Genomic DNA, 16,540 nt, shown 5'->3' with positions numbered 1-16,540 from the left:
TTTTTCTTCAGACAATTTCACAAAATCGGTTCTGTTTACATACAGAGATCTACTAACACAAGTTCCAAAAGAATATAACTGTTTACACAACCTGTTAACTTGCCTGCTCAAAATAAATATGACCTCACATCTTAAGAGCACTTTCTTTTAGGAATTCTCACTGAGCTCCTGCTACATATTTACCATTTCTTTCTCTCTTTGGTGTATCATTGCTGGACAGTGTTTTTGATGATCTTACAAAAAGTAGCTCATTCAGCAAGTACACAATAATTCTTGCAGACCATCGAATCTGAATTCAAACCCATGATGAAAGAAGCAACTCCGCAGGTTCAGCAATACGGTGAAGCCGATTATCTTTGCATTTTTACGCCAACGCTTTAACTGTCTTTGAAAAGCACCGTCATACCTTCAGGATCTTCTTGATGCCGTTTATAGTTGAGGTCAGCAAAGATCGCACTCGTTGGTCGTCATTGATGTAATCAGCGTGGCGTACACACATAAACAAGATGTAGGCTGGCAGACCAGGAATCAAGTTGACAGCTACGCCACGAGGCTTCAGTTCTAGGGTTGAAAGGGAGTACGCCTTAATTTCAGAAAGGTGCTACAATGATCCAACAAATCACAGCAGTTTGCCTGCACAGGTCTCCAAATTTTGCAGAGGGTTTTTGCATCCCTAGAGGTAGTGAAAGTTCAGTGGGGAGCTGCAATACAAAGCTTATCCATTTGGAAGCTGGTTACTTGCTTACTAATGCTCATCGCTTCTCTGAATGTGATAACCGACAAGTGATGTCGCGCCACTTAAAACATCAAATCCCATCAGCCAAATGTTGGGATGGGAGATTACAAATTAAGCCTTCTGAATAATGAACTTGTGCCCTGTTCCAATTCCAGGTCCAGACTCTCGATCTGGAAACACAAGCTCAAATCCCACAATGGCTGCTCAGAGGTCTAACTTCAAGAATTCACCTGAATCAGGATTATTTTTGATAACGTAGGAGGCAGTTCCGCCTTGTGGGTCTAAGCTACCTTACAGAACAGAAATTCCACGCCCTCTTTCCATAATTCCCTGGATTTCTACAACATACTCTCTCTCACACACATGATCACCAACCCTACTTAGATTCTTCCACCAATTCTCTACATCTGGGGTTCCCAAATCTGTTTATGCCATGGACCAGTACCATTATACAAGGGGTCTCAGTACACTAGGTTAGAAACCCCTTGTTTACACTCCAAAGATGTTTAGAGTAGCCATTTAACCCACCTGAACATCTTTAGGATGCAGATGGAACCACCGCATCCAGAAAACTAAGTGCTCGCAGGGAGAAAGTGCAAACTTCATAGACAGCATCTGAGATCAGGACCAAACCTGGGCTCCATAAGCCAAGGGGCAGCAGCACGAACCTCATTATGGAAATTAAACCTTGTAATCATCCACCTGGAGCCTGGACACACACACACACACACACACCCCGCCCCCGTTGATTTTCTTCCTGCCCCTGGCCCTCAGTTGTCAGGGCAAGCTTTGCCAATGTAAATCTGGCTCAGTAGTACCCAACCTCTTGCATGGCATTTTCTGGTTGGACACCATGGACTGAAGCTGCCAGAAGTTCTTCAAAAATAACACAGGGAGTGTGTTCGAAGTTCAAAGTGAATGTACAGTCGGCCCTCCTTATCCGCGGGGGATTGGTTCCGGGACCCCCCCCGCGGATACCAAAAAATGCGGGTGCTCAAGTCCCTTCTTTAACCTGTCTCAATGCTGTGGTCCTTAGGACCCAGCGGAATCCCAGATCTTATTTAACCTGTATCAGTGCAGTGGACTTTAGGACCTGGCGCAGCTCTGAATCCGCAGGGTTTCTGTTCACGATCGCGATTGAACATAAAGTGGATGTAATAAAGCGATTGGAAAGAGGTGAAATGCCATCAGTCATTGGAAAAGCATTAGACTACAGTTGGTCAACAATCGGAACAATTTTAATGGAGCATTTGAAAGGCCCCGCCCTGATGAAAGCTACAATTATTACTAAGCAATGCAGTGGTTTAATTATTGAAATACATATGTGTTTTATATGCATAGAAAAGTAAAATATATACTAAGACAAATGTTTTACTAACTGAGGCTACATAATATCGGATGTACTTGTTCCAACTTCAAATCTGACTTAAAGACGGACTCGGGAACGGAACTCAATCATAACCCGGGGACTGCCTGTACTTTTTAATCATCTCTAGATTACTTATAATACCTAATACAATGTAAATAGTTGTTATACTGTATTGCTTAGGGAAAAGTGACAAGAAAAAAATAGTCTGTACATGCTCAAACAGCGAGTGCTGGAGAGAGAACTTCTAGGTTTTCCTGATCCGCGGTTGGTTTAATCTGTGGATGTAGAACCTGCAGATAAGGAGGGCCAACCGTATTATCAAAGTACATAAACTCAAAGACCACTTTATTAGGTACAGGAGTGGAATGAGTGTCATCTTCTACTGCTGTAGCCCATCAAACACAAGGTTTGATGTGTTGTGCATTAAGAGATGCTCTTCTGCACACCACTGTTGTAGTACATGGCTACTGGATTTTCTTTGCACTATTCTCTGTAAACGCTAGAGATAGTTGTGTGTGAGAACTCCCAGGAGATCAACAGTCTCTAAGATACTCAAACCACCCCATCTAGCACCAACAATCATTCTACAGTCAGTCACTTCGATCACATTTCTTCCCCTTTCTGATGTTTGATCTGTACAACTGAACCTCTTGACCATGTCTGCTTGCTTTTATGCATTGAGTTGCTGCCACATGATTGGCTGATTAGATACTTACACCGTTGAGTAATGGTACCTAATAAAGTGGCTACTGAGTGTTTATGCCACTATATACTACCAAGATTCACTTTCTTGCTGGTGGTATGAGACCCAAGGCTGAGTGTAAGACATGTGCAGCAAAGCGAATACTTGCACTAAATTCTATTCTACACATAAACTTTTGTGGCAACACTGAAGCAGGAAGGGTTTGAGGAGAGGGTGTTGTTCAAACTTTCCATCCTACCTGGTCCACTGCCAAAGCTGAAACTTCAATTTCAAGAAGCAACCAAATGAACAGACCCAATCCTACGTAATTACATACTTGCCTAGAATGAGATTCTTAATAAGCTTCAGCTCATCATCCTTTTTGTATTCCAACATTCCCTGGAAATCTTTTTCTTTCCTTGGAATATTCACCGGACGGATGGGTTCATCTGCAAGCTGAGCTGGAGACACATTCTCAGTCTGGCCCACTGTTACAAAAACAGATTGTGAAAAGGTAAATCTCCCAAAACCTACTTATATAGATGGCATGTGCACAGTAACATTATTACCGCATAAATATTTTTTTAAATAGTCACAAAAAACACATTTTAAAAATGTTGTTAAAAATAACATATATGACATAAAGTTATTTCAGTGGAGATACCAGCTAGTACACCTAGGCTACATCCACACTACACCGGATAAATCCATAACCGAAGCTTTTTCTCTTCGTTTTTACCCTCCGTCCACACTAAAACGGCGTTTTTGTCTCCCGAAACCGGAGCTTTTCAGAAACGCTTTCCAGGGTGTGTATTTTTGAAAACGCTGCTCGGGCAGATGAGCGTGGACAGGGTAACCAGAGACTTCTGAAAACGCTGTCAGACGGCAGCATGCTATTTCATTGTTTTCTTGAATGCAACCTAACAATTTCAGAACAGATGGCAAAGAGACTGAAGCCAGAAGAGTTAGAAATGTACTCACCAAATACTTTGATCCATAACTTACTGAATAAATAAGTATACTCACTTTGCCCTGTTGTATGAACATGGTTTACCTATTTATGCAAGTACTTCTCTGACAATAGATGTGTAACAGCCTAATGTAACAATGTACGGAAATACAAGATAACACTGTTGCAGACATGTTTTACACATTTAACAAGGTGCTTTATTAACGCAACAGAGTTAGTCAGTTTTTCAATGTTCGTCATCAGCCGGGTCAATCTGTCCGTGAACTCCCTGTTGGTTGCCTCCGTACGCTCCAGTATTTGTTTTTTTTTAACTTTTAAGCTCTCCTGCGCAACAGCCAACAGCTGTCCGTCGTTTTAAGTTTTTCTAGTCTGTAACTACACTAACGTGCACTTTTACGGTGAGATTCGACACCAAACATGTCGCTTGTTTTTGGTAGATGGGTCCTGTGCATGCCCAGTAGGAGGAGATTCGCCAAAATCTCCGTTTCAACATGGATAGAGATATTTTCAAAAATGCATAGTGTGGACGCCTACCGTTTTTACGCGAAACTGGCGTTTTCGAAATTATCCGGTCTAGTGTGGATGTAGCCACAGTTGTAAAATACTATTAAGACAGTAACAAATCAGCCTAGCAACATTATACAGATCAAGAATTCTCGAGCTCTGAGATAAAAAAATTAGGTTAATGTATGTGCATGCATCATTTTAACTGTTGTCAAGAGCAGGATTCCATCATTTCAACTCAATGTCTAGAAACCCTCAGCAAACAGTCTAATAAGTGCACTAGGACACCAAGATTAAGGAGCAGCTCAAATAGACTACGGTAAGATTCTAATTAGACATTGTATACTTTAGCCACCAAGAACTATAAAGAGATTAGTTTGTTTCATTGCAGAGAACATACCTTCCAGTTCACCAATTTTCTTTGCAAATACTTTAAGCTGCTTTTTCAGCTTCCGGACAGTCTTGTCCTGCTTCTCCAGCTGTTCCATGAGATCCTGTAGTGAAGGGCAAAGCAAACACTGAAAAGTCGCTCACAGCTGTAATGTCGCTGCCGGCAAAAATTGTTGACACTCAGAAAAGCAGAACAGAAGCCAAGTGTAGGCCGCTGACGATAACTGGTTAGCAACAAACAAGCATAAATCACAGTGCGGCAGCAATTAATTGATGCAGTTTCACAGAGGTGCAAACAAGGCTGACAGAACAGAAATATCAAGATTTCTGCTTAAGCACAAACTTCATTCTAGGACAGTCATCCTACTTCAAAACTTTGAGATGGTTTTTGATTGTCATAGAATAGAAACAGGCCCTTTAGACCAATTGTCCATGCTAAACAGAGATGCCCATGAAGTTAGTCCCATATCCAACTTAAACCATTTCTATTCATGTTCCTCTTTCAATGTCTTTTAAATATTGTAATGGAACTTGCTTCTACAACTTCCTCTGGCAGCTTGTTCCCTATACCCACTACTCTGTGTGGAAAATCTTTCCCCTTGGGTTCCTTTTCAATCTTTCTTCTCTCACCTCCAGTTTATATCCCTATTCGGAGGGTAGGGGTACATTTTAACCGGCAGCTGGTGCTGTCAACTGCTCTTTCCTGCTCTATTTCCCAGCCTGACAAGATTAAGGTTAGGTTACATTAGTCATGTTTGAACATAATATGCTTCCAAAATGTGTGCATCATTTAAATTCTTAGTTATGTGCTTAGAGTCAAATTATCTGCTACACAGACAGCTGCATTATTTAGTGTTCAAATGAAATATGCATTTAGATTCAATCCAGAGCTGCTGAGATTTTCTCCCACCCCCAATCCTCAGGATCAGGGCATCATTGGCAAGGCCAGCTATTGACCTGGTTTGGTTGGTTGTTCTCCAATCTTGGCAATCAATTTGCAAACGTTTCGCTGCCATACGAGGATACATCATCAGAGCATTGTTCAATTGAGTTTCCGTAAGGACGGCCGATCAGCTGATTGATAAGGCCAAGCATTCAGAGGACATACCACAAGTAAATGGGTCACTGATGATGTCTCCAAGTATGGTGATGCAAATACTATGGCATGATGGGAAGCAGAATGGATCTATCTTCCTTGTCCTAATTAACAATAGATCCCATCATCAATGAGAAACTGATTGTATAAGTGCTAATCACCCAAGAGGCAATGTGATTAATGGTTTGTTTGGCACTTTGAGCAACGAGGAACCGATTGTACGGGTGCTAGCTTTGTGTAAATTGCGAAAACGGTGACTGGAGACAGGCTGACCTAGTGTGATTAGATTGACTGTATAAATTTGAATTGCAACCTTGCGTTGGCGAAGACGTTTTGCGGAATGGCTCCCCGTGAATTCACTAAATAAAAGCAGTAATTAGTTTCAAGGTCTTTGCCTACTTTGTGTTTGATTAGTATTAAAATTCTCTAACACAGGCTGAATAGTGATAAGCACTTAGAGATGCAACTCAATACTTGAGTCCTATACATATTGGTCCAGATGATGAAGCATCTACTCAATTTAGCAAGTGCTTCCTCTACACTGTGCAATTTGCATTTATATTTGAATTAAACATTGCTATTTACTGGATGAATATTATTAGCATAATCAACTAAAGGAAACCAGTTTCTTTTAGACTTATTCTAAATAAATGACATTTTTATACTGGGAGCAAGATGAAAGGATTAAGAATCAGTTGCATGTTATTACACTGTGTTAAAACTGATTGCGATAAGGTGCTCTCCTGCTACAGTACAAAACAGAAGAAAACATGGAATTATCTTCATACGTGCAAAGGCAGGTCATTCTCCTGTTAGTGCTCCGGAATAGAGAAAATAGTGAAAAGAGGACAATTTAGGCCAAACAACAGTCGTTTGATCTACATACAATGATCCGTTTGTAAAGCGATATCCTGTAGAACTGATACTTCATGGGGTCATCTGCATATAACTCCTCATAATACTGCAAAAACAGTGGTGAAATTCGCGCAGTTACCCAAATGGTTTCAAAATCATGTCAGCAGCATGGGAAATAGCAGTTGTTTAACAGGAGTGTTTTCTATAGAGAGTTAATCATATTGCACTATCCTTAATTTCTTCACTCTAATTAGACTGGACTTGAGCTGAGATCTAACCGGGTCTGAGTTTTGTTGCAATAACAATCCTGCCCGGTCATGGACAAGCTATTTTTTAGACATTATGTATCATGAATGGTCAACAAAACTGATAGAAGATGAAGATTACAATGGCATAAATGAATCGCTGCAATTACCCATTTGTTGCCCTGGTCAGTCAAGACCATGGAACAGTGTCTGTGTCAGCTAGAATAAAATTTAATTTAACCTTCTGCAAGGTACTATCATTGCTCCAGAATGGGTTCAGAGCATAGTGATTGGTTGTCATTGATTATAGAGTGTTTGGACAAGTGATTAGGAATTAAACATTAAGGTTATTGCTTGCCCACTTCCATAAACTCCTGTTAAACAATTTACTAACTTTGGGACTTAAAAGAACTTTGTTTGCTGTGCTTAGCAACTTTGGGGATGGAAAAACGTTCTCATTTGTAGAGGCTAAGCATATAATCCAGTAACGTGTGCATTGGGTAATGTGTAATGTGCACATATAATCCATTAGCATGGTCATTGGAGCCACCAGCATTGAATATAAGGAGTTCAAACATCCTTTACCACATTGTGTGCTCAACACATAAAACAGGAGCATGATTTTCTATCCCTTCTCCCCACGAGAACCGAGTACAGTTCGTAGCTGATTTTAGTAACGGCAAGTGTAACGTTTCATTTTTCCTTCATACTGAAATAACCAGCAGGATATTTTGATAAATTTCCTCCAGTCTTGTGTTCTATAATCTTAGATAAAAGTAGATTCATTTACATTTTTAAAATTGGGAAACCGGAATAGTTTGTGCACTGGGGTATTAATAAAAGTATACTGGGAGTTAATAGGAGTAAGACCCAATAGTTGAGCCAAAACTCCCAAACTTGAGCTGGATTATCAGAGTTTAACTCTATCCATCCTCTTCCCCTCTCTATGTCTTGGACTGCTCTGTAGCTGAGGGTGTAAATTTACAAGCATCTGCCTCATTTCAACCAACACTACCCTCACAGGGTAACTAATCCCAACAAGAGACCATCTAGTCGCACAAGCACATATATATCTTCATCAGACAGGCAGTTTCACCTATATCCTAGCACCACATGTCAATTATTAAAACACCTAGTTTGGGAAACTAGTTCATAACTAATTGAGAATCAGTTTAATTCTTTCTTTCAGAAAAGGAAAATAAAGTCATTGGGAGCTGCAGTGTTGTCAATATCCTGTTGTCTTCAGACACAAACAGGAGGCTAAACGGTCAAATTTATTTTGGTTGACACCTCCAGTTGCTTTCAAGATTTTGCACTGAGTTTTTATATTGGGGAGAGAGTCTACAAATAAAGTGACCAGCAGGTTGGCTAGCTTTGTACCTATTGTAATTTGCTTTTAATTGCCAATGGGACAGAATGGCAACAGCCTTTCTCCTTCCAACACTCACAGAGACAGAAAAAACCCCCAATTGGGATAGGGTGGATGAAGCAAGAATAATTACAGGAAGAAATTCCAAATGAGCAGATTTCATTCCTAGTATGAATCGCTTTTCATTGACATATCGTCTACCTATTTCTGTTGGTTTGTCAGTTTGGACAAGATATTTCAGTTCCTTATTCAATTAGTTCAAGATTGCCTTTACTCCATAAGACCAGATGACATAGGAGCAGAATTAGGCCTTTCAGCCCACTGAGTCTTCTACACCATTCCAGCACGGCTGATTTATTATCCCCCTCAATCTCATTCTGCTGCCTTCTGCCCATAACCTCTGACACTCAAACTAAATGAAGAGGAGCCTTGGCCATTGGATGATCTTAGAGAAGAAGGATAATTATATTTCAGGCCAGAGAACAGACTTGCAGAAGTAGCAAAGATCCCTCACCAAGTCACCAACAATGAAGCTTGGCATTGCCAATACTCTCAATAATTGCATATGTAATTCTAAAGCAAAATCATATTATGACAGACTACCAGAAGTTGCTTCACATTCTATGCATGATATTAAAAGTCTAAAGTTACATAAAATGCACAAAAAAACATATATAACTTGTAGAGGTGCCTTCTCTTATTTAAGGCATATTTAAGCAAACAAAATTTTAAAATTTAACCCCATTACAGATGTGAAATAGATTACAATGACTGATCAAGCTACTTCAACAATTTTCCTGCAACTCAGAAGGCTTGAGTAAATAATCATGCTGGTGCTATATGTTTAATATACAGTGGATTCTGGTTAATTGGTGCAGCCACTTACTTGGGACAACTCTTAAAGAACAAGGGCTAATTGAGAAAATAACTGGGATTCCCTTCATTTATTTAGGACACTATACTTAATTGGACAGCAGACTGTAACAGTTTCTAATTAGAATCAGCCGCATGCCCTTGTGTAGCTGTTAGAACCTACACTACGTTTAAACTGAACAGTTTATAAATAGCATCAGTTGTGTGTGTTTGTCTTCAAAATGCAGCGATCTTTGTCACTGATCGTCAGTGAGAAATGAGCAGTAAGGCAATTTCAAACTGTTTTGCTCACTGAAGTTTCAAACATTCAGGCTTGGAGATGCCAGAAACGTCCAGGAGTGAAAATGAATCGATTTCACAACTTCAGCAAATTAAGGAACTGCGAAGAACGTACTGACAATCATCTTGAATGTTACAATGAAAGTGAAGATTTGGAGCAGGCAATCGTTGAAAGCATTATACGAAGGTAGCCCATTTTCAGCACAAGGTGTCTGCGCAGATTTTCTTTATTTACAGTCAATCAAAAGAGCACGGCAGCGTGTTGGTTGTCCATCGTAGCTGACGATGACAGTGAGACCTGTGCGGGAGTTTTTCAAGTGGAAAAGCCATTGCACTGGGATAGGTCCATTCTCTCAAGCTCTGAAGTCCATGTCTCGTGGTATGAATAGTCGTCACAAACTGGGGTCTGCACTGGTTGCCGTGGATAAATAACTTCTGTGCCTTATCGTGCCCTCTGCTCTCCAGGAAGCGTTGCAGAGCCAGTTGTTGGATCTCGTCCACCCAGTCCACCGGAGCTGACTTAACATGCGAGGACAGGCACGTCTCTGTTTCACTGGCGTACGAGCCCTGGTTTATGCTCACCTGGTCTAGCCTGCCTGTTGAAGTGGTGTACTGGGGTGTGGCCAATAGCTGCTTGGAGCCAAAGGTCAGAGCTGAGGGTCTGATGGGGACCAATGGTGGGTGAGCTGCCCCAGAAAGGTCACAACAAGCCCCTTCACCGGAGGTGCTCCCCTCCCCTGTGCGCCCCACACAGGCAGCATACACTAGATGAATCCCTCCATCAATAACTATTAGGAACTACAATTTTGTAGAACTGTAGTAACATTGTTGGTGTTCTAATTTGTTCTGTATTGAATTTAAATAAATAATTTGTTACTCAGTTACTGTAGTTTGCCTTTTTAGTATCTTTCTATTTCCATGAAACTTGGGCTAATTGGGGCAGCCACTTAGTTGGGACAACATGTACTGGCCCCGAAGTGTCCCAATTAACTGGAATCCACTGTGACTGTAAGCGAAGTGTAATGGCTTGCAGTCTGTATATTTAGAGCAGTGTCGCAAAGGAAATTGGCTCGCTTTGTGGCGTATGCTGTAACGTACAGTGTTTGACCAAGCATGACAATACTCACGAGGTTCTCATTGGTTAGTCTGGTAATCTCGTGCTGCAGGCTGGCCTCAATCCGCGCCTCTGGTGGGAGCTGCAGGTTCTGAGCCAACAGCTGCTGCTGGCGATTTATCTCCTCCTTCAGATTCTGCACCTCCCCGCGCAAAATCTCCAGTTCGTTCTCATAAACCTTCTTCTGGCCTTGAAGCTGAGATTCCAGCAGCCTGGGGGGGGGGGGGGGGGGGAGAGGGAGGAAGAGAAAAAGCGTTGGTAACATTTTAAACGTGACCTTCCAAACCAGCATAGCCAAAGCAAAGTCAGACCATAGGACAGCACTCCAGGCTTTAAGCTATGACCACAAGGCTCTCAGAGGAAATTAAAATATGCGACATCTTTTAAACCCCTCAAAGTGGTACAGATAATGGAGGAATTAAGTAACTACCCTAAAAAAGAATTCAAAAGTAAAGCCCCAATGCACAATGTCAGCATTACTAATTTGGGAGTTGAAGTAACACTTTGAGAAGGTTTAAATGTTTGAAGCAGCAATGTAACATGACCAGCTTCCAGAAACAAGCTGATGATGGTATGTCAAAGATTATGTGCCTTGCGTCAGCTTCAGTTGGCTTGAAAAGCACCATTAACATGGCGATAGTGACAGACCAATACTCCACTTCCAAAACAGAGTTGAAGAACTAGACAAGCTTAGGATAGGCTGTGTTTAGTAGATACTCTTTCTTGTAGGAAATTGAAAGTGCTTTCTCCATGCTGCCTATATTCAATGACCAAATGTTAATTTCTCCATTTTATCCTTGTTTGGATTACAATTTATATAGATCACGATTCGGGCACCAACACCAAGGAATTTATTATTGAAGTAATTTGTATCAAATTTGTGCACAGTTAGCTAATGGGAGAAAAAGACTCTTTCACTTCGTTTGTCACCAAATACTGAATAGCTGGAAAATGCACATTTTACACTCAGGACCCTCATGATACGCGTCCAAAAGAAATAATCGGTCAAGGAACAGTTTGGCGTTGTGGGCTCAGATCTATCAGATATGGAAATGAAATCTCATTTTCATTTGGGGGCCATCAGTCTCTGTCAGATTTCAATGGAGGTCAGACGGTGTTCTAACATACATCAAACTGGTCCTCCACACTCCTTCACAGTGAAACTGAAATACATATTCTGTCATTAGAACACGTGATAAAGGAGTAGAAGCAGGCAATTTGGCTGCTCTGTCATTCATTAAGATCGTGGCTGACTCTCTACCTCAGTAACATTTTTTCTACACTCGCCCCATAACCCCTGATTCTATTGAAGCCCAGAAACCTAGCAAATTGTGCTTTGAACCAGCAACTGAGCCTCAAAGTCCTGTAGAGTTGAGGATTCTAACACTTATCACCTTCTGAGTAAATGATTTTGTCCTCAGCCCTTTCTTAAATAGGCTATCTCCTTTATCCTGAAACTATGGTCCACGGACCTTGTCGGGGGATATATCTACCCTATCAGCCTCTCGTCTCACTTTTTCTCTCAGTGTACTTCAATTTAAATAAAATTAATATTTCTAGTTTTTGAAGCTCAGAAGACTTGTCACAATGAGGAATGCATTTCTTTTCTTAAGGCATTTATTTTACAGACAGCAGTATACAGCTGATATTAAAGAGGATTACGTTGTCATCAAGCAGCAGGTGTGTATTACTATACAGCAGACATAAAAACGCTTGGTTATAATTGAGAACTTAACTTAGCTGTTAGCCTAAGACTGGTTAATACTGCAAGCCTGACTCCAGGTGCGAGAGCTTGAGTACTTCTCACATTAAGATGAAGAAATTGCCAAAGCATATTTCTACGCACAGAAAAGGCCTCTGGTTAGTGCGGACAAACAGCAAATCTTTAAAGGCCCTAGGGATAAAGGTGGTAACCTGTTGGCTCGTTTTAACCCTTCATAAGCCATCCAAAGCTCTCCATCCTCATTCAGCAATTGGCAGTCCTGTGATGGCCTTCAATAACAAAAAAAAAGCAAACACAAAAAGGGACAAATAATAGGAATGAATATGAAATGTTATTGACAATGATGATGACATAGAAAATGGAGACACCTTAGGACCAACTGACACTTCATCAACAAAACATGAATTGTTAATAAACATTGGTTACTATTTGCATTCCATTCTGCTTTTGAAATGAGAGCCTAACTAATAATGCTCAGAGACTTGAATTTACACAATTTAGCATCAAAATACTTCCAGAGGCACACAAGGCAAAATAGACCCCAGTTCAGAAGCTAAGAGACATTGAGGAGGGAATTACAGAGGCTTGGGCCAAGGTGGAAAAGAGCCATTAAAGGCACACTCACTCACTTACATTATGCTGGTCTCCTTGCTTTGGGAACAAATAAGCAAGCAAAGGAATAAAAGGCCAGGCAGGAAAAGTCAAAGAAAATCGAGCAGAGGATTCTGAAAGGGAGCTTTACAAAGTTTGAGAAAGATCATTGCCAGCTACATCCAGGATCATTACTCTGCAACTGGAAGCAACTGTCCAAATGTCAAGTAAATTATTTTTATATTAAATCATAAATCATAGTACTGGGTGAGGTGTCGAGAAGGGATGAGGGTGGGGAATAATCCCCGGAAACGTTATTGTACTTGGTGAAAATAATATGGTGCTGGTGCCACACGGAGGCTCTGTTGCTGCTGGTGTCTGCAGCCTTGGTAAAGGAAGCTTGACACAGACAATGGAAGGAAAGCAGTAAATTTCTTCCGATAATTTCCTGAGCAAAAAGATAAATTCATCTTGGTTTTGTTAAAATATCAGGATTTATTTATAATTTCAGATTCTCTGTATTGTTTAAATCAAGATATTTATTTTTTATTTAGATACAGCGTGGTAAAAGTCCATCTGGCCCTTGGAGTCGTGTTGCCCAGCAACCCACAACAACCCCAATTTACCCTAGCCTAACCATGAGACAATTTACAATGACCAGTTATCCTACTTGGTACTCGCTTGGACTGTGGGAGGAAACCAGAGCACCAGGTGAAAACCATATTCCAAGGTACTCGTAGATTCATTATGTTTAACAAAATAAAAGAAGCACTGATTTAGTGCACAGGGTGAATGCTAACAATTGAATCCCTCTTCACATACTCTGACTCTGGAATATTTTTGCAGATTGATGTGCAGAATTAAAGAATTATAAAAATGAAGATCTTGGTCCAAGTGCTGATAGCTGATTGGTTAAAACCAAGGTTTAAAATCCTGTGTGATTGGGAGAGCGACAAAGCAAACCACACCGTCAGCAAATGAGTGCTGAATCCTGATCCACACACTAATTCCTCTACATCAATCCCGATCCCACCAGGTTGAAAGATACTTCAATCTCGATGAGACCTCCCTCTGCTCCAGATCCAATTGAATTCAGGTGATGAACTATTAATTCAGCAAGAACTTTAAGCATATAATCAGAAACAACTCTGGGGAAAAAAAAGGAACTCTGTTTGTTTCAAAAAAGGTACATTCTTGTTTTCCTAATTGAACAAACACCTTTTTCTCTTAGGCTTTTCACAGGCCTACTGAAGTGAGCGAATCGCACTTTGACATTCAGCATCTAGGATGCACCAACATAGACACACTGGCAGCCTGCCACTACAGGGCAGAATCACCCTGACCCTGGCACAATAGGGTCCACGATGCTGCCTGCCCACAAAGCTAATCTTAGAGATGCAAATGCAGCCCTATTTTAACCTTTATCAGGCCACCTGCGGTTCAAAATTCTACTGTCTTTATCCCTGATCATGTAGCACGGACCATGGATTGCTACAGCCAAATTGCAAACCCTATACATATTTATCAACTTGCAGGTTATTTTGCTATGAAACTAGATCGCTTATTAATTCGACCAAACTGCAGTCACAAACACAAGGCAACAGATGCTGCTTTTCTATCGCAAACCCCTCTGAAATGGAAGGCCTTCTAAAGTAGGTCATCAATTCATTATACCGTCTTTTTAAAGCAAATCATTAATCCATCATGAAAAGGAACGTAGTTTATTGTTTCGCTATGCAAGTTCATCTTTGATCTACTCCTGTGGAGCTTCGTGCTGAATTAGGTTGCTTAGTTCCTAACCAGGACAGCAGGTGTGATTTACAGACACTCGCATCACGCTGGTATTGATCACTGATGCCGCAAACACAGCCTATCCCCGAATAAAGTCAGAAAATCCTCATTTTATGCTTCCTTTTCTTCACTCCATTCCTTCACAGAGGGCTCCGATTCTTTCCTGGGTACAGTTGAATAATCAACACGCAGCACCTTGTGTTCACACAGGGGCAGCTCGACAGTAAGAGTCAGCAGGCCAGCACGCCAGGCAAATACTAATCCTAACCTGATATTTGTACACCTCCATTGAGGAATCCTAGTTGGGTTTTCCCTTCCCTTAGCCGAGGCACCGACCCTAACTACAGCTCCTTTACTCTTATACCAGGCTGATACACGACGTGGAATCGTGCTGATACGTACGGCTCAACAACACAACCCCGAAATGAAGGAAACCACTTTTTAGCATTATAATACCACGAATTAACCTAAATAGGAAAACTTAACAGAATTTTAAGACCGTAAGTTCTTAAGTCGGCAAGTTGCTTTGTTATGGGGGGGGGGTGGGAGGGAGGGAGAGAGAGGGAGAGAGAGGGAGAGAGAGGGAGAGAGAGGGAGAGAGAGGGAGAGAGAGGGAGAGAGAGGGAGAGAGAGGGAGAGAGAGGGAGAGAGAGAGAGAGAGGGAGAGAGAGAGCGCGCGCGCCTGTGGCAATTTTCCAATTACCGGGTGAGCGTCTAGTCTTTGGGGTACTGCGTCTGTGTCTTTATTGACGTTTTGCTGCACGCTCAAGTGCTTGCTGCAGGGGGGGGGGGAGGAGGTTGCTGATGCTTTTTTGCTGGTGGGTGAGGTGGGGTTGTTGATTTGCTGCTGCTAATGTGTGGGAGGGGAGCGGGGGGGCTTTGGGGTTCTAACATTTAACTCATTCATTCTCTGGGGCACTCTGTTCTTGTGGATGTTTGCGAAGAAAAAGAATTTCAGGATGTATATTGTATACATTTCTCTGACGTTAAACGTACCTATTGAAAGCTCTTGAAACTTAAGCAAATAACATAAGAATTCCACACAACTACATTCTTGTGAAGATGGCGCTTCAAAAATTCCACCTGAAGCGTTATTAGAAATGCTAAGTAATAGAGGAGGTAGAATGAATGGGAAGAGATGTGCATTAGATGATTGTTTCAGAAGTCTGAGATCAGCAGGAGTTCTCGTTCCAGAGACCTTGCCAGGGTTCACCCTCTTGAAAGATGTTCTGACGTCGGCCTCTGGGACAGAGATCGCAGGGTTGTCAGATGCTACAGGGATTTGCACAGATGTAGTTTTTTCTCCCTTTCAATGTGTGCACTAAAGGTGTTGGGCTCATCTGGGAGTGAAGCATCACAGACATTTACAATGTTAGTTCAGTTGTCGCAAAGGCAGGGACGAGCTGTGATAAAAGGCAAACCTTTCACTTTTGTTTGAGATTAGCAGAACTCATCTGAAGTTAACAGTAAGAGGGGAAACAAATCAGGGTCTTAATATTTACTGATAAATTTAATTTCACACAGAGAAAAACACTTTTGCAAATTCCTCTCATCGTTATACTTGAATTAGAAAGCTGCATTTATCACCAACTTACTCCATGTTTACTGGACAGAGTTTGGAAGAGAGGCAATTTTATTGAAACATTTCAGATCCTGAAGGTGACTGAAGGAATAGATGCTGAGAGACTATTTCCCTTCATTGAAGGATCTGGATCCAGAGAGTATGGTTTCAATTGAATGAGTGGCCCAACTTAAGATGGGATTAGAAACAATTTCTGCTTGTGGATGGTCAGGAATCTTTGCAAATCTCCACTCCAGATTCTGAACTACTGAACAGATTCCAGGTACAGGGGAATGAGGGGAGATTTGATAGAGGTGTACAAAATTACGAAGGGTATAGATAGGGTAAATACAAGCAGACTTTTTCCCACTGAGGTTAGGTGAGACTGGAAC

At 41.3% G+C, this 16,540-nt stretch overlaps 1 protein-coding gene across 4 annotated transcripts in view; it reads right to left on the bottom strand.

Moving 5' to 3' along the window:
- Positions 1-16,540, bottom strand: part of myo5aa (myosin VAa) — a 245,195-nt gene that overhangs the window by 15,855 nt on the left and 212,800 nt on the right. The window contains exons 30-35 of one of the 4 annotated variants that reach the window (XM_059952769.1): positions 12,397-12,474; positions 10,496-10,694; positions 6,634-6,708; positions 4,662-4,755; positions 3,129-3,275; positions 407-561 (exon numbers count right to left, since the gene is read on the bottom strand). In XM_059952769.1, coding sequence (XP_059808752.1) covers positions 407-561; positions 3,129-3,275; positions 4,662-4,755; positions 6,634-6,708; positions 10,496-10,694; positions 12,397-12,474 — 748 coding nt within the window. The remainder of the gene's footprint in view (positions 1-406; positions 562-3,128; positions 3,276-4,661; positions 4,756-6,633; positions 6,709-10,495; positions 10,695-12,396; positions 12,475-16,540) is intronic. The other 3 variants (XM_059952770.1, XM_059952771.1, XM_059952772.1) reach the window with 3 other exon arrangements.

Source organism: Hypanus sabinus, chromosome 28 (assembly GCF_030144855.1).
Source record: "Hypanus sabinus isolate sHypSab1 chromosome 28, sHypSab1.hap1, whole genome shotgun sequence".
Lineage (NCBI taxonomy): Eukaryota > Metazoa > Chordata > Chondrichthyes > Myliobatiformes > Dasyatidae > Hypanus > Hypanus sabinus.
The sequence above is the reverse complement of the archived record's forward strand: the minus strand, read 5'-3'. Positions and strand labels throughout refer to the sequence as shown.